Here is an 18,988-nt window from a genome sequence, read left to right as displayed (position 1 = left end):
TTCCTCAGGAACACAAAAAGATAAATAAATGTTTTGCAACTGCTTTAAACTCAGGAAAAACTCCAGATAAAATTCACTGAAACAAGCTGAGTTTATCAAACTGATTTAAACCTATATGGTTGCCCATGACATCTTAATAACATTGTTGGCTCTGATACACAAGCTGTAACTGCAGTCACTGCGGCTTCATTGACGTTTGAGATTTATTGATTGACACATTTGGTTTCTGATACAGTAAGCTCTCCATAAATAATAAAAAGAACCTTAAATTCTGACAAATAATATTCTCTTTTACATTGATATACAAACAACATAACAAAAGATCATAAATACAGGGCAGGCTGGTGCCCCCAACATTCAATAAACATTAATAGTACTGTGTTTTATAAATGCAATATGATTAAAGTACCTTGTCAGTTGGTGTTGTGGTGGGAAACATCACATTTCAATAAACTAATAAGCCAAATCTGGCCTTCTCATGCGTTAAGTGGTACTGCAGGTTGTTGTGATAATGTCGACTGAAACAACAGAAGTGCTAAAAGCAGAATTGATATGGAGGAAAAGAGTGGTAACTAAACTAATGTTAAGTTGGTGAAATGGACACAAGCCAAATCTCCATACTCTCCAAACTCATGTTTTGTTAAATAAAAAGGAACACTGTAAGCCTTAAAATCCAACAATAAGAAATAAGAAGCCTTTAATTTGCCATGTAGAGGTCAATATTTTACATATTTTTAGCATATCCTATACCTACTTGCATTAAATTACATACTGTATCTTTTTATATGCCATTTTCGGCTAAACTCTAGTAATAAAATTCATACTCTAGAAGGGGTCGGCTGAGGTGTGACTCAGCAATTATGACTATTACACAAATACGGTAACTAGTTTGACTGAAGTACTTATGTACAAATACTGTTTGTCATATTTACACAGTTCTATGCATTGATAGAAATAACGTTTCATTTTAATGTGAGGAGGAAAGATAAACTTTTATACACACTGCAGTTTGAAACTTTTTTCCTATAATATTAAAATATGCATTAGCAGTTCAATTTCTCCAATTGGCTTTAAGATACTGACATGTAGTTTCTAATTTTCTGAATCAAAAGAGGGGATCAACATAAACAATAAATGTCTGAGGTAAAAACTCACTAATAACATTTAAGTCTGCCTCAGCGTGTCGGTAAGCAGAGTAACAAAAACAGCAAAGTGGGGGACGGAAGGAACAGGATGCCAAGCTTTATCCCTGAAAACGCAACGTCCCCCAGAGATGAATGACCGCAGGCACTTGAATGTCATGGTTGTGTGCGTGTGTGAGGAAAGAGGTGGATAGTCACATGAGACTGATAGTCCTTAAAGAGTGTTTCTTGGAAAACAAAAGATGGAAGAAAAGGTGCCTCCTCCTCCTCCTCATGATTCCATCTCGTCTCCGTCGAACGACGGCGGCTCAAAGCTGACTACCTCCTCATAGGTTAACCCTGAGAGAGGATAACCGGAGTGTGAGGTTGTTAATAAATTACTTCTGAACCAGTCAATTGCATACACAACTTGGATCTACCTATTTTTTCCCCCAGCAGTTCAGATTATAGCCCAGGCATACTTACTCTTCCATTCCTCAATTTCCAGCTCACGGCTCTCGAAGCTCTGGTCGTAAGGCTCAGCTTCAGGCTCGTCGTCGGGATCATGGTACTGGGCAAAGTACGGGTGGGCCAGAGCCTCAGATGCTGTAATCCGTTTGTCTGTGTCGAGCACCAGCATTTTCTCCAGCAAGTCCACCGCTAGAACACCGCAATGAAAGTACAATGATGAGTATGTGAGGAAAAGAGAGGAACCATCCATTCAAACCTTTATCTGTAATCTGACATTATTGGATAGGCGTTAAAACACTTATTACATAGCTGTGGGCAGTATTTCTCATAGTGGATGATTTATATTGGACAAGCGTGCACAGTAATAAAAAGGGGAAAAAAATACTTTATGATACCACTAGAGGGACTCAGTGAGCCAGAAGTAGCATCAGCCACAGCATGATGCTGGAAAGGGAACTTACCAAGAGGGTTGGCACCAATAAACACATCAGCAAAGTTCCTCTTGGGCATGTGTGGAAGTGAGTTGATGTAGTTCCTCGCCTGTGAGAAAACATGGGCAAAACAACAACAACTGTAAAAGATCCTACAAAAAGCTACAGCTTAAAATACAAAATCTTTATTGATTCTTTATGATTTTCTAAATGTACCTGCTGCAAACATCATTATTGCTGTGCATCCTTTCAGTAAGGCACACTTCAAGCACTTCAATTAGGACCAAAATCACACGCATGACACAAACATTGTGCCCTCATTTTCGGAATCAATGTGTTACCAATGCCACAAGGTAGCTTAATCAGAATACACTGGCAAAGCACTCTGGGAAGCCTTGCTGAGACAAGCACAGTGAGTCAGAGACAAAACAGGAAGTAAGTGGAGTGAGAGCAGAGGCTGATACGCAAACGGTAAGAAATACTTAAAAACAACACATCAGGTCTAACATTATCTGTCTGTAACCAGGACTGCTGGTATCGGTTGGTGCCCTGATACCGGCTGGGGGGGAAGCTGGGGCACAGAGGAAGGCGGAGGTCTCACCTCATGACTGGGCATCCTGCTTATGAGGGAGGCTGGGGGCGTCCCCGTCAGGCGCATTATCTGCTGCAGCTGGTTTATATCTATAGCTTCCGAGTCAAGGGGCATCATAACATGGAGGTCAGCATGTCAAAGATATGGGGTGATCGGGGTAGTGTGTGTATGGAGGGGTGGAAAGGGGAGAACACACACACACAGGGTGAGGATGAAGAGGATGTAAGAGGAAGGAAGACAGTTTGAGCTTCAATATACAGCAACCCTCGCCTGACTATAACCTATAATTAAGTATCCAGGTATTTACAGAGATTTATGAAGCCCAGCGCTGCACGAGAGGCCTCTTCCTCGGTCATGTGAAGAGATTAGAAGACTGTTGCAGTTCATAGCACATGCCAGAAAGAAGTGGGAATCAAAGCCTTGTGCTAAAGTGCAGATTAAGCCATTAAAAATGCACAATTTCAGGGCAAAACAGGTGCAGCTTAGAAGTAGTAGTAGCATTACAAAGTCGTGTAGAAGACTGTCTAACTCTTGCCAGCGCAACACAGAGGCCACACAAACACAGACGGGAGGGGCAGCGCAACAGGGCTGGGCGGGAAGGTACTTGACACTCACAGACTCCGAAGAGACTTTCATCAAGAGCTCGGGCCCTGGGGTTCCGACGAGCATCATTATAAGCTTCAACTGATCAATGTCTACCACACTCACATGAAGGAAAACAGGAGGGATGGAGGGTGTTGGATAAGGAGAGAAGGGCGAGAGGTACAACAGTCAAAGTTGTCATCCGAGTATGAAAATATTCTTTCATTCATTAAAAAGTTAAAGAAAAAAGAAAACAAAAAAACCCAGGTATTAACAACTCAAATGTGTACTGTGTCATACACTGTGACACACAATCAATTACTGATTACTGATTGGAGGTTGAAGAAAGAAAGAAGAACCCCAAACTCCCAAAATCATGACCACTGTATCATTTTTTTTTTACTAAGGGTTAGATTGTGTTGCAAAACTAAGCAGAGGCTTTTTTCTCAGAGCATGCCACACAATATTAGGTCATTTTGCGAGTAGGGCTGCAATGAATGATTGCTTTCATTAATTCATCGATCTGCCGGGTATAATCTTTCGCATTTGGACTATGAAATGTCAACAAATAGTGAATAAAATGCTCATCACATTTAGCTAAAATGTGCAGGAGCTTATGCGATGCAACATCTCAGTTTGGACTTTTTGCTTTGTTTATCAGATTTGCTCCCACCTGTAGCCTCAATACACATACTGTATGTGCAAAGATCCCCTTTCATTGAGACAGACATGAAAGACCAGAAACACTATTGTACTGTGTATATTCAACTATGCTTCGTAGGTGGGTAGCTCCACCGCCTCTGTAGGTGATTCAGATTTGGTGAGAGGCCGCACATTCAATACACATACACCACACACACACACACACACACACACTGAAGAGAGTGAATCAATTGATCATTTAGAGCAGGAAATCACAAACGCATTACACAACAGCAAGCCTTTTGATCTTTAACAGGGCCATGACCTCGGTAGTGTGTGCCAACTTCTGTATTTGAAGGTGTGTGCGTGTCCTAATTACGCAGCGTCTTCCTGTGTGTTTTTGTATTAAAACATTGTTATGTTCCGCTGCTGCGCATGGGAAGCTCTGTGGGAGGGAAACAGGAAGGTGTACTGTATCGTGGAGAAGCAGCGGAGACAACAGTGGGCAGCGCTGAGTCATAGACCACAGGAGGCTCCAACTCCTAACACACACACACACACACACACACACACACACACACACACACACTTCCTCGACTATTCTGGCATGCAGCTCACAAAAGTCAATACTCAGCAATGCTTTAGAGTCAGCTTGAAGTCGGTAACAGTGTGTGTGTGTGTGTGTTTGAAACACTGTGGTGCTAACAACACAGCAACAGCTTGTGTGAGAGCCTTGAATGCAGGGAACAATACATCTCATGCAACTAATCTGCAACTCTAAACACAAGTATATACACAAAAGAACAGCACTATGCATCCATCTACTACCTCCTCCAGATCTACCCAAGACCTACAGCGCAGGTTTATTTTTGCATGGCAACAACAGCGGTGGAAGGATACGGTCTGTGCCAGGGAAGAGCGTTTGTCCAGTAAGTAGTTCAGCCATGATGCAGCCCACCGACCAGATATCCACTATTACATGTAATGAAGAAAGACATGCAGCATAGTGAATACTTTAGAACACGATACAACTTGTCTGTTTCATATTCAGTATCAGTTACATTACATTTCATTAGATAATCACTTTTGTCTTGTGACTTGCTTTTTTTTCTCCTTCAAAAGCATAATGAGGACCAATAAGGGGGGATTTAACAATAAGTTGTTTAGTTACTAATGTTCAATACAAGGCTCTTAAATACTTAATTAATTAATTCAACAATTCAGCATGCATTATGTTTTCAGAATCTCTTAAACATACAGAGTTGTTGTTGAGCTGTGATTTCTGTACATCTGGTTAATTTCCAATATTGACACAGCAAAAGGCAACATAACTCATTTATTTGACTGTTTATACAAACACCACAAAGCCATGAAAGACAACTGCTTTGGCGAATGTTGCACCTTGACGTCAAGTCGAATCCACCAGAAAATTGAAAAGCTGGCCTAGTTTCTCTATAATCGCCCTCATCATTTCCTGTGTAATAACTTCTTAACAAGTAACGCTACAAAAGAAAAAACTGGATGTATCAGGTGAAATTATGGCTTTTTTTGTATATATTTTGTGAATAACAACAACTCTAAACACACAGATGTCAGCAAGCCATTTCAATAATTTCAACTGAGTGAAATTGCACATGATGTAATGTTACATTCAATTGCAGCCCCAAAACATTATGATTAAATCTCTGTGTGTACCCGTCATGTTGTAGTGCATCCAGTTGAGCATGATCTCTGGGGCTCGGTACCACCGGGTGGCTACATAGCCCGTCATTTCATCGTCTGTGTGCCGTGCCAAACCAAAGTCCAGGATCTGAGGGACCAAGTGATTTGTTTATGTAGAGAGAGTATGATGAGGAAAGGGCATGTCTGATTGAACAGCTTCCACACAACATGATCATCTTTTGTTATTTGGTGTTTCAAGCAGACTATTTCTCACCTTGAGCTCACAGTCTTCATTCACAGCCAGATTACTGGGCTTCAAGTCCTGAAGAGAAAAGGGCCAAGAAGGAAAAGTCAAGACAGGATACAGAAGCAACAGAGAGGGATCCTCTTATACGATCATGTTAGCCAAACATCATGCAGGATAGCCGATGGGGCTTTCATTGTTTTGGCATTCTGATAATGAGTAAGACGGTCAAAAGGGACTTGATCTCTGAACGAGAGACTCTTATCACACTTCAGAATTAAACAGAGCCATAACTTACTCTGTGGATGATATCTGCTGAGTGGATGTACTGTGGAGGAAAAGAACAAAATAATGATGATTAAACTTAACACAGCACAACTGTGTGTGTGTGTGTAACCATGTGTCACAGATACAGTTACCATACTACTGCAGGTTCTGCCAACTTTTCCCCTACTGCTCTACTTTTGTGCTACACTTTACATCTACCGTGGTTAAACACCAAAAAGCAGCAGGGTATGGGCATTTCTCTTCAATTACAACAGCTTTTTGTACATACCATTTCACCAGGTCTTTGTTTTACACAGTGATAAAAGACTGCATATATCAATAAAAATGATCAATGCAGAAATCTAAAAACTATTACAGGGTTCAGCAAGTCAAATGATCATGGTGATGAACATCTAGTATCGTGTCCCATCAGAAATGATGATTTAAAGCAACTTCTGCCTCAGATATGTTGACATTGTTCCGTCTTACTTTGGGGTTACTGATGTCAGCTCAGTTGTCACTAGAGAGCTTATTGACAGGCATCTTGGGTTACAGAAAAACTTTAAATGGGCCAAATCTCATTCAATGGGCCATCAGTCAGACTAAGAGACAACAGCTTCTTACTAAATCTCCAGTATGCTTCTACATCTACTCGACCAAATTTGGGGGAAAAAAAGAACATTTAGTATTTTCTGTATGCTGACAAAAGAGAAGTTATTTCCTTCATTTAAGACCGCTTCAGATCAGTCTGGTGAAACAGGTAGTAAGGCACCAGTGTTGAGCTGATTCATTCTTGTGTTACGCTGGGAGTGTCACTGACCTTTAAGCCTCTGAGAATCTGGTAGATGAGGAACTGGACGTGGTCATCGGTCAGCTTCTGACACTTGACGATGTTGTTGAGGTCTGCACCCATTAGGTGAGTCACCAAGTACCTGCAAATCATACAGTACAGCCAATGAAATGTGGTCTCTAAATGTCTGCATGTGTTCGTCTTTGTCCTCTGCAGCTCTCCAATTCATTTTCATTCATTTTACTTGCTTTGTAACTTTGTTGTGGAAAAAATGCTACTAAAATAATTACTATCTGCAATAACGACTTTATGAAACAGTTAATTTACAAGTTGTTTGCATTGCTATTCTTTGTAACTTTGCATTCTATATTTTAAAGAAAAGCCAGTGGATCATGCAGAATTCACACACTTTAACAGAGATTGTTTCACGTATCGTTTCTTGATAGTGGGATGTTCATACAGCCAACAGATCGGCTGAAGAGGGACAGTTACAGTAGAAGTGCTATGTGAAGTGTGCATGGTATATCTGCTCCATCTGACCTCATACTGCTCCAGGAGACCAGTTATTGTCTGCCCTGTGAACATGTGCACGCATCTACTTCTCTTGCATTGTACTAGGAGGATTGATTTCACAATGTTTCTGTCTTTATTATTGGTCACATGAAAGAGAAGCGCCACATCTTTACTGTGCAACGCTGGGTGTCTGTCTCTGTGTGTGTGTGTGTGTGTGTGTGTGTGTGTGTGTGTGTGTGTGTGTGTGTGTGTGTGTGTGCGAAGCTTCATCTCACATTTCCACAAATGTGCAACATGCTGATGACGCCACACCATGCGGAGAATTCAAGGACACTGATTGAGCATTCTGTGCACATACACACAAACACTGTACCCCCAGAGACTGCCAGATGGCTGTTACCATGGAGACTAGCTGTGATGTGTATAGTGCACGTGTCCACCCTACATTCACCTTGGTAAAAACCCGCCACATGCTGGTCTCCCATAAAGTTACGAGCTGAAGGATTATGATGCGTTTGTAACTCTAGTGCTGCTATTGTGTTAATCTTATATGATATGAAGGGTTTCACTGTGACAGATGGGAGGAAGAGACAGAGGAAACACTAAACGACAGGAGCGACAGGGTGAGAAAAAGTGTGACTTACACATCATTGAACTCCTCTAAGCTTGTGCCTGGTGTGAAAACGTCTAATAGACCGATCACCTGGAGGCAAAAACAGAGGTTAAATGTCAGAAAACATTAACAAAATGTATTTGAGTGACAGTTTTCATTTAGTGTTTGATAAACAACCATACTTACATTTGAGTATCAAAACGCATGCTTTTAATGCAAAAACCTGTGTCGTTTCCTTTTTGATACCTCGATTACCAGCAGAGGTGTCGCTTGTCATTGAGGAACAACAAACTGACAATCAACTGTGTGACATTCCCAACATTTCTTTACAGTTAAAACACTTGACCTTTATATTATCCTGCTCTGCAATATCTGAAGTTTACTTTTATTTAGTCAAACAAGCAGGCAAGTCTTGCCTTGTTACTCCAGTTTCAAGGACTCCTGCTAGCTGACGTACAATATGTTATCTTAACGCTCTGTTTTGGTTACCAAGTGGTTTAATCACATGGTCGATAACAACAGCAACAGATACGATTTCAGAGGAAGCAGCAAAAATTATCTGGTAACGTTTGTGCATCACACTAACCGGACAGGCACCAGTAGTGACTTAATGATGTGTCTAAGTGTGAACAAAGGAAAATATCCATTTAAGACTCTTCATCATCTTGGATCAAGTAACATTTAACTGGTTTCACGTGCTTGTTCCTACAATAGCCAGTTGTTTCAAATAGCTTTTCAATTTTGAGTGTGTCGTTTTTGTTTTTATTCATTAACATAACAACGGCTTTGGAGATTAGATATGTTAAAGTGTCTTTCAATTGGTGAACATGCCTTCTGCAATAGCTTTTTACCATAATGGATAAGTGAGCTTGTGACTGCATGACAGAAACATCTAAAACAATGTGTGAAAGCGACACAGTGGGATAGTCTGCATATACAGTATGTAAGACTTTGATAATAATCAGGTGCACATAACAGACTTGTTTTTGTGAGTTTTCAGGTTTGAATGAAGCAAATCAAGAGAAAGAACAAAGACAGAAGACATATTAGAAGATAAATCGCATGTGTGTCTGTATCTACAGTACATCTATATGCACACATTCATGCATGTATGCAGGCATGTCAGCACACTGGCAGAGAGCAGCCCTGAGTGCCAACCCTGCCCCCGCCCCCTAGAGAGAGAGACTGAGGTGGATGGGTATTGTAAAAACACAGGAGCAGCCCGCCCACACAGGCCACAAACCCACAGTTGATTGGTGGGCCCGAGCCACAACAAACAGCTGATTGGTCCACTCATGCTTTCCAAAATTGAAACCTGGGGAGTCTCCTGGCAACAGTGTGAGCAAAACACAACATCCCTCTCTATGTAAAGCATAGGTAGGTATTAAAACACTTTGATGTTTTAAGAACAAAAAAGCACAGCTTTATGCAATTTTCCCTGTTATGATGAAACAGAAGCTGGCAACAACAAGCTCAGATCACAAACGGCAATATAACCTTTCAAATAAGCTGCCTGGACCACCACATGGATTATATTTCTATTCTGTTATGCAAGTCAGTTTTTTCTACTGCCATTTCTGCATTTAGCACAGTGATATAGGCACTGATTCTATATAATCCTAAATAATCCTGGTCCCATGTAAAACCATTTTTTCAAACAGATGCAGAGGTATTTTACCAGAAGCACCAGAGCGACACTAATACACAAACTGCTTAACAAGAGTGTTCAAGCCCGTATAGAAAAAAGGATCCAGGAAATGTAATGTTGTATGAAATTAAATTAACTGTCATTTCACCATGAGATCTGCTGTACTGCTGGTCTTTAACTGCTGCTGGTGGGTTTCCTCCTATGAGACTATCTATACTTTGTCAAGCTGCAGTTTCTTTTTTCCTCTGTGCCTGCAGGTTGATGATACTGGAGAAAGCACCAGTGCACAGAGTCACTCATCAGTAAGCTCTCATAACAAGATATTTCTATCTATTACAATGGCCAACTGCAAGCTATTGTGTGAATAGTGAACTCTTTAGAGTGCAAACTTCTCCCCTTTTTCCCCTAAATAGACCCCAACACCATCAGAAACCTCTAGTCTCACTCACTCACACCATTCACCAGTTGACTTGCTCCCACACAGCACACAGAAACCCATCACCTGCACTTCAACTTGAGAAACCATAAGCACTGCTATTACATAACACAAGAGGATCCACACTATTAGGTCAAAGTGTTAGCTGGATGCACCAACAGCACACACACATACAGATTTGTATGAATCTGAATGCGCAGTACCTACACATAGTACACACAGAACCAAAGCAGGAGAGGAACTAAAGCCATGGTGATGGGGCTGCAGTTGTAAACCTGCTCATTGAGCGGTGCAGCACAACATGCTTTGATCACTCATAGGAAACAGGACATCACTCTTCTAAACAGGACATCACACCGACCACAGCCGACCACCACCCCCCCCCCCTTGCTTGAGGCCAGTGTGCTCGTGTGTGTTTACACTGTCACACATGAAACTAACACAAGAAACCACTTTCCACTTCTTAACGTCCTTGCTGTTTCATAACTCCACCTATAGTGTAGTCCTGTTGTTGTGGAGAGGGCAGGAGGGCTTTGAGTGAGGCATTAGGTCGCACCCCCGGCTCTGCTCTGGTTTACCCGTCTGTTCCAGTCCTCGGATGTTTACAGAGTGGATGTTTATTGATGTATGCATGTACATATGGATGAATAAATAGTGACTGTAGATTGTTGTGACTGTATCAAACACGTCATGTGTTGCAGTGCCATCAAATGGGGCTCCGTTTACCTTCTTCACTAAAGGAGTCCTTGTGAACAGAAACTGGCACTTTTCTGATAGCTCTTACCGGTTTCGGTTTCTAGTTTTAGCTCCCTATCAACTCCTACGTCACGTGCGTCTCCATACACCCTGCTACATTCCTGAGGGCAGATCTAAATAAGCTGCAGCAGGGATACAGACAGCGTAACAATGTAAGCAGTGAGGGTGCCTACTTCTGCAAATTAGTATTCACTGTGCAAACCTTGTGTGCAACTTCATGTGCACACATATGCAATCCTTGCTTAAGAGCTAAACTGCACAACAATGCATATATACATACAGGAGTCAGGCCCTGGAGACAGACTTAAGGGCCGGGGGTAGAGGTGAGGGTGGGCTGGTTGCAGGTGACTTACATTCTCGTGCTTCATGTGTTTGAGCAGCCGCAGCTCTCTGTAGGTTCTCTTTGCATGGATGATTGACTGAAACGGTCTGGACAACTTCTTCACTGCTATCTTCAGGCATGTCTTCACATCATAGGATGAACTGAAAGATGCACAAAAAAAAGAGTTTGGAACTGTTAAGACCTTAATAGTAAAAAGTGAAGGCATTATATCAGCCTAATAACAATTTTCATATCAAAACCTAAAACATTTCCCTTGATTTAACTGAGAATGAAATGGTTCACTAGACTGCGTAGGTGGCTTTAAACCAGAAAACAAAGCAAATAATTGCATAACACTGAGCTCTTGGTTTTTGCGTCTTATTATACTAGAGTTAGCCTGAGGCTGAATGGGTGAACATGACTGAACGTGTTGTAAAATATCAGCTGCATTGTGTACAACAACACAAGAGTGTGAAAATACACCAATCGTTTATCAGAAAAATAATGAATAGGACATGTTGGTAAGTGAACGTTTGCTTACAAAAAGCAGTGTTCAGACAGAGTTAGACAATCTTTTTTTGTAATCTAAATATTGGTAACATGTTCCAGGGGATTGGTACCTCAACCATCTGGCTGAGCCTATGGTCCATGACCACTTGACACTGAAAATCTGTTATTACAGCTGTTTTTGATAATGTATTACTCTTGACTCAGTCAAGAAACTAACTGCTGGCTACAACAAGTCTGTTTGTAGAACAAAACCATCAAAAATAGTAAAGACTTTTTACAGTATTACAAAGAACAAGGCTGTGAGAGGTACAACAAAATATTTTATGAAACAGGAACAAACTCAAAAATTACACACACAAAAAAAACTGTGCGATCCAAATTGCCCCTGTTGCCTAAATAACTTAACATTGCAGCCGATTTAAGCATATCTAACTTAACTTAAGTTAACTCAAAACCAGCACCTGCCATGTGATTCTGCCGGAGGTGTCCACATGAGTGCGCATGCCTGTGTTTGCTTGAGTCATCATTCATCCTTTCATTCATTATTTTACTCATTTCATTGTAATGAAACGTGTGTAACAGAATACATCATTGTCACTGTGGAGTCAGTACAAAAGAAAAAAAAAACCCACAGGTGTGGCAAAAAAAAAAAGAACATAGACAAAGAAAGTGCAACATAAAGACTGAGAGTGAGATGTGCTCTTGTTCTATTGATGTTAGATAAAAACTGTAGAATATATTCTAAAGGATAGATAGTAACCATCCTTTTCCCAGGATATAGGATTGATCAAATCTACACACTGTAAAAATCAAGACACCTGTCCACAGACAGACAGACAGTGTGTGGGTGGTAGAAAGACAGGCAGATGGGCCGGTGACATTGCTGCATTTCCTGTATCTGCGAGGGAACACAACACACTTACAATAAACCACATTCCTTCCAGGTCAATCGCTTAAGCTGCATCACAAATGGATGATTGCAAAATCAGTCCAAAAAAAAAAAAAGTACAGTTTGTGTCTACAAGTATTGTTTCCTCTTATTGTGGTCTAACCACGTGACATCAAAATGAGGGTTTTTCATCAAACTGCTGTTGCAAATTACACACATTCATTTATCTCTCTCTCTCATATATATATATATATATATATATATATATATAAAAATCATCCATATAGATAGATATAGATATATATACCTCAACTATTTGGACGACTGACCCAGTCTCTAGATGCACTGTGGCAAGTTAAGTTTTGTTCAAGGCCATGTCAACACTACTTACGGGAGGAGAGGAGTAATTTCCTCTGAACATATTTCTCAAACTGACGGAGAGATCTGAACTGTCAACCTTTTAACCACACATAGCATTTTGCATACCTGTGTTTTAGTGTATGACGCGACTGATAGCAGCATGAGAAATAAATCTAAGTTAGTGCATAAAGTTTTGGTGTCCTGCATCCATAATAAAAACATAGCAAACATAAGATAAGCAGTGTGCTTTTTCCAGTAAGTCAGAGATAATCTCCCACACCCAATGTACACTATGTTCCAGGCTTGCAGAACAACTTGTATATGTGTCACTTAAGAGGGAAAACCCATACTCAGTAAACAGAGTACACCAAAGCTAAATGACAAAACAAAAAAAGACACATGCACGCTGTCTTTAAAACTGCTGCTAATCTCCAGGACAAACAAGACGGGTCTAAGCATACACCATTCAATTAGTCTGTAATAAATGGAAGTGCAATAACAAACTACCATAAAAACGTGGGCTGTAAAAAAGGAGCAGCATCATAGGGAAGGAGTCAGCAGTATGTTGACTGACAGACAGACGGAGAGAGCTTCCAGGCCAATGTGAACTGCAAATGACTCACTGACATGTCTGTAGTAAGTGTCCTGTCCATCCTCTTGCCATCAATTCACTTTATTTCAGAAATGTATATTAAAGAGATAAAAAGATGAAGGCTATCGCAAAACAAAAGTGTCATCAATTACCCACTCTTGGAGAAGTAAACTTCTACACCAGCGTCACCAAATCTGTGATGCATTTCTTGTGCAGCTTTTAGTTAAATGAACTGGTGCATTAATTATGTTTTTCTCTACTTTGTCCAATCTGCAGTGCACATGTACACATAACATTCCTTATCAGACATGCGACATGTGGGCACATTTATGCTGACGAACACGCCTGGCACTATAAAATCGTGGCCCACACATTACGAGCCCCAAGGCAAGGTGTTACCATAAGGATATCAATTTTAAACACTACAATATACTGTATATCTCTGTCATCCATGATCTCATCTGTAAAATGATCACAAAACAGATGTTGAGGTGCAGCACTCCAGTAAGAAAATATAATCGAAACATCGGTGTGCACGTTTAAATGATTAACAGTGAGATTAATAAAAATACAACCTGTTTTACAAGCGTTTCACTGCTCACACACTTCATCCATCCATACACACATCAAACAAGAATGGAGATAATAACAATAGTTATAAAGCCATATAATCTGTACAGTCAGACAGAAACAACAATGCACAAGAATCCTGAGTAAATATTTATGTATTCCTTCAGCACATATTTCAAGTTGTTCCTGACTGATTTGAATTATAATATCTGAAAATTCTTATAGCATAGATAGGCATAGACACATATCTTAAGACTTTAAGATTTTTCATGTGTTTCTGGTTATGACAGGAACTAACAGCCATGAGGTGACAGTCAGGGAGAACATCGTGGACTCACAATTAACAAGTGAGGAGAAGCGGAACAAACTTTTAATGAGCACATTAGATGTTCAGCTGTAATCAGTTCCACGTTCCCTTATGTCATCTAGCTTTCCTGTAGCTGGGGACTCATCAGATCTCACTATCATAATACAATCAGTGAAATCTTAATCCAACAGTAAACGTTTTGTTATGCACACAATGACCTAATGCCTCTGATGCAACTTCATTTCACCTGTTCCACTCACACAGTATTATAAAAGGTCAATGGGTTTTAATGCTGACCTCAATGTACACATGGCAAGCATGATGATTTATTAATCAGAACCTTGCATACTGTGACCATGACCTCAGTGAAAGATATTTATACAGCAGTAGCAATAATCTCAGTACTTCCATAATCAAGCTTTAATTAAATTACCACAGGTCATATAAACACATTTTCCGATCTGCTCTGCTAACAGCGCCACTGAATCTGATGACAGTAAACCACTCAGTCCCTCCTCCATCTTCCAGATAAACTGGTTCCCATGTCTACGTGGCCAAGGAAGAATCAAGAATGATTGAAGAATGAAAGTTAGGTATGCCTCAGGTTTGCCTATAGAGAGCATTTAGGAATGTAAGTGCATATACTAAATGCATGTTAAAAAGGATTTTATGGAGACATTAATTGATCGGACAGAGTTTTCCTTCCTTTTATACAGACTGAAACACTGTGATTTACTACATTTAGGAGCAAACATTGTATCTTTAGGTATCTCATCACCCATGATGGTCGTATGCCAAGATGTTTTGGGGTTCTAAACCCTGATCCATAACTTTAGACAAAATGAATGTTTTTACTCTTCTGACATCACACACGTATTCAGTCAGGTAACTCACATGACTGAATGCTGGAGCTAAAGTCATGTAAAATTGCTGGTGTTAAACTTAAGCCTCCTGTTTGTTTGGAGAGCTGACAAGTCAGTGCACATTTTCTCGGAGGTTAAAGCCAAGTGCGTCAGCCAGAACTCGCGACAATATTGCACCTTCTCAACACATTGGCCACATCATGCAAGCCTTTCTTAATCAGCAAAACATCTAATGCTACATATCGTCTGTTATGGGACATGAAGGCACGACAAACTGATCATCAATAGCAGTTTTAAATGTCAATGTGTTTTCAGAATGAGGGAACATCCGAAGAGCAATTACACATTTCCTCCCAACAGTTCCACGTTCTGATTATCAACTGTTTTAAAGAAACGTATGTTGCTAAAATGCCATGCCGTGATTACTTTCACTCTAAATTTGTATTGTAATTATTTTTAATCTAAAATATCCTATAAAATGTTTATTAAAAATACTTAATAATGTTGGGCAACAGATGTTTTCACTCGTCTGTGCATATCTGCAAGTTATTGTTACGATTTCATCAAAGCCTTAAAATATTTAGATTTTTTTTTTTTTTAGCCATAATTCATTTTCCTGCACTGAGCTGACAATGACCTATTGATGTAATATGCATACATGCCCCGTGGGCCTGCATGGGTTTCGTGCTCGTTTCTGCTCAGCTGAGGAAGCTTGACTGAATAACACGAGGCACTCGGCACACAGTCCATACTATAATCCCAGCCAGCAGCATTCACTGTAAATGATTTCTTTCCACGCTGACCCTGGATTTCCTCCAAGTTTGACATTTAAGAAATAGAACAGAGGTCAGAAATAAGGAGAAAGTGGTAGTGTTTTTTCTCATAAGTCTTGTATCTAACTGGAAATTATTTAAAACCCCAAATAGTACATGCTTACAATATTTAAAAGTTTGGGAAGAATTCAAGCTGAGAGCCTGGGGATCGTCATGGCAGCAACAACAAAGACTCTGGCGGCTGATCGGCTGAGAGCGGGTGTCCAGCTGACCAACAGCCGTGACATGCTGGAGTAGGTGCTGTGAGGTTATTTATACTGTTCAGATACCTTCTGAAGGATTTTAATGACACGAAACCCTCCTGTTTGGACCACAACTAAGTTACAGTATTCAAAGGGGCTTTGTGTCGCATTGCTCTGGTTGGCGATAAAGTAAACTACAGAAGAAAGAACGAGGAGTTTCCTCAAAGGCACCTACAAAGCAGCTGCAGGTGACAGAAAGAGTGATGCAGTGGGCCTTTTTTGTAGGGGTGGGAATCTTTGGGAATCGGGTGGGAATCTTTGGGAATCCTATGATTCGATTGAGAATCGGCTCAGATTCATAAGAGCAGGATCAGATTTGAGCGTTCCTCCCTAGCGCAAAAATACAATTATAAAAAAATACCTCCACACTGCACTGAGTTTTTTCATTTTCTTAACATAACGCTACAAAAATTGATTTTTCACATTTGTGAATTGATTTTTTCCCCACCTCTACTTTTTGTGCAAACAGTGGAGCACCAAGGCCAGACAAGTTATTAATCAGGTGGACATAAGTGCAGATTATTAGTACACCTCACAGTATTTCGTCTCACATAGATTTCTATTATGAAGAAACTGTATATATTCATGTCTTTCACGTGCATTGGTAGCTGTATGCCCAGTCAAGTACACAATAAGGCCATGGTTTACCCTTTATCCACTATTAATAACTGCCACAAAAAAAACACACACACACAGAGCAGCTGCAGGTGTGGAAGTGGGAGTCAAGTAAGAAGTAACAGTAAAATTGTAAAAAGTTAAAATTACGACACGAAGCCATCCATGACTTTGTGATGACTAAAGGGCGTCACAGCTGATGCCACTACCTAACCTCGGGACTGTGAGTCATGGGTGTACCACAACGGGAGAAAGGGTGACATCATTCTAGAGTCATCATCCTCTTCGGATGGGCTCCTATAGAAAGCGCTCACTGTGCACGAGGGGGGCCTACTTTCTGAAAACCACGTGACCTTCTGGTACTCTGCAGGCTGCACCCAACCAGAAAATGCATAATGCATGCTATGTGCGGATGTGTAAAGTACCAGGTTTTGCGTGCAGGACTACAATACTATTGTAGTGGAAGGCGATTATTTCGCTGCTAAGTGTTGGTTAACCCTCCCTGTGTGATGAGCTCAGATCGTATCTCATGAGGAGACACCACTTTGGCAGATGATGCAAGCATGGACCTGCCACTGATCGGCCGTCTTCAGAAGAGAGACTGATAAACGATGAATAAAAACCAGTTCGTCTGCACGTTTAACACTGGGATCTACTTCAACTTGATCCCGGAGGTGCCAGTGCGTGCTTACTGGAAATGATCGGTATCTGCGGGTGTTTACAGGACAAGAGTGAAGTTAGACAGCAAAACAAAAAATGTGCACAAAAACAACAATAATCCCCACCCGCCGAAGAAATGCGAGCCACCACGAAGCGTGCACGATGTGTCAACGACTCATAACAACCGAAGTCCGAACATGTAAACAAACGGCACAACTAATATTCCCCCTTTCCTCCACTGACACCCTTTACAGATTGATCAGCAGCCCGTGGGGAGGCAACTATGACGGGCCTCTGTGGGTGGTGGGAACCCGTTCGGCCGTTGTGCAATCGTGCTGTGTGCTCTCTCGATAGCGCCCTGCAACAACTGCTTACCATACAGATCCGTAAGCACCGGAGCCGACGGGAGATAAGTTCTCGTACCGCTCCGGGACCTCCCACACGGTTTTGTTGAGCTCCTGTCGATAGAAAGTGGGTCTCTCCTTCTGCGACATTCCTGCGGATTTACCAGCCGCGCAGCGACAAAACAAGCCAGCGGAAACTTCTTCTGCCCTCTCTCCTCTCCTCCCCGTGTGGCACGACGTGGTGTGGTGCTGCTGCTCCCTGACAAAACTCACAACCGAGACGGTCCTGAATCGCACAAAACTTCAGCCGCCCCGTCGTGCAAATTCGGTGCAGCTGTGCAAAAGAAAAATCCCCACCTCTCCGTGCACGTCGGGGCGCTTGGAGACAACTTCCTCTTCAAACCGCGCTCGGGTCAGGAAGCTCAGCCTGGACTAGCTCTCTCGCTGAATGTTTCGCCCTGTTCTGGTCTCGCTCTGCTGGAGCGCGCGGAAACCGGAACGCGTACGTTCCCTTCGTCACTGCGCGCTCCCGGCAATAATTATTTTCTCGCGAGAACTGGGTCGCTGCTGGGAAACCAGGGTATATCCCGTCTCTACTGTGGACACGAGTGGGAATCTCCCTCTGACAAGAACAGTGAACATGTTTGACCTGTTTAAATGTACCTCAGATACAATGACGTAATAGCAGCTCACAATCAGACCAGTGTGTAGTGAAGATATCTGACTGGAACAATGTAGCATTAATACATAAACTATTACTAAATAACAATTATGTAATTCAGATTTTTTTAAATACTGACCAACAGATTATCTTTAATACCAAAGTAACACTAAAAGTAAAAATCTAAAAATAAAAAAAACGTGGACCAATTTGGACCAAGGAATGTTAAAAACTGACCTTCTTCATGAAAGAAATGTTGATGTCACAGAAGGAAAAGTGCTGGTATAAATAAAATGAATGACGGCTGAATTCCATTTCACAGAGCCATTGTTAATGTTAACACCTGTGATTTTCCTACAGTGACGAGTCAAATGTCTGCTGTGAAAAAGGTCTATCCTGAACGACATTGAAAAGCCCAGATAAGACACTTTCCAATGTACAGTAAGGTAAAT

General features: G+C 41.1%; 1 protein-coding gene across 3 annotated transcripts; it reads right to left on the bottom strand.

The window, feature by feature from the left end:
- Positions 1–697: 697 nt before the first annotated feature.
- mapk14b (mitogen-activated protein kinase 14b) lies at positions 698–18,318 on the bottom strand. 3 transcript variants are annotated; one of them, XM_070902679.1, is made up of 12 exons: positions 17,907–18,318; positions 11,122–11,251; positions 7,960–8,018; positions 6,833–6,944; positions 6,044–6,073; positions 5,776–5,823; positions 5,535–5,649; positions 4,740–4,811; positions 3,231–3,310; positions 2,054–2,132; positions 1,608–1,781; positions 698–1,481 (listed from the first exon to the last, which is right to left on the bottom strand). In XM_070902679.1, the coding sequence occupies exons 1-12, from the start codon at positions 18,023–18,025 to the stop codon at positions 1,414–1,416; spliced, it is 1,086 nt and encodes a 361-aa protein (XP_070758780.1). In that variant the 5' UTR covers positions 18,026–18,318; the 3' UTR covers positions 698–1,413. The 3 variants fall into 3 exon arrangements, with proteins under 3 accessions (XP_070758780.1, XP_070758779.1, XP_070758781.1); XM_070902678.1 differs by lacking the exon at positions 3,231–3,310 and adding an exon at positions 2,625–2,704; XM_070902680.1 differs by lacking the exons at positions 3,231–3,310; positions 6,044–6,073 and adding an exon at positions 2,625–2,704.
- Between the last annotated feature and the right edge of the window lie 670 nt (positions 18,319–18,988).

This window comes from Enoplosus armatus, chromosome 3 (assembly GCF_043641665.1).
Source record: "Enoplosus armatus isolate fEnoArm2 chromosome 3, fEnoArm2.hap1, whole genome shotgun sequence".
NCBI lineage: Eukaryota > Metazoa > Chordata > Actinopteri > Centrarchiformes > Enoplosidae > Enoplosus > Enoplosus armatus.
This window is presented reverse-complemented; position numbering and strand designations above follow the sequence as displayed.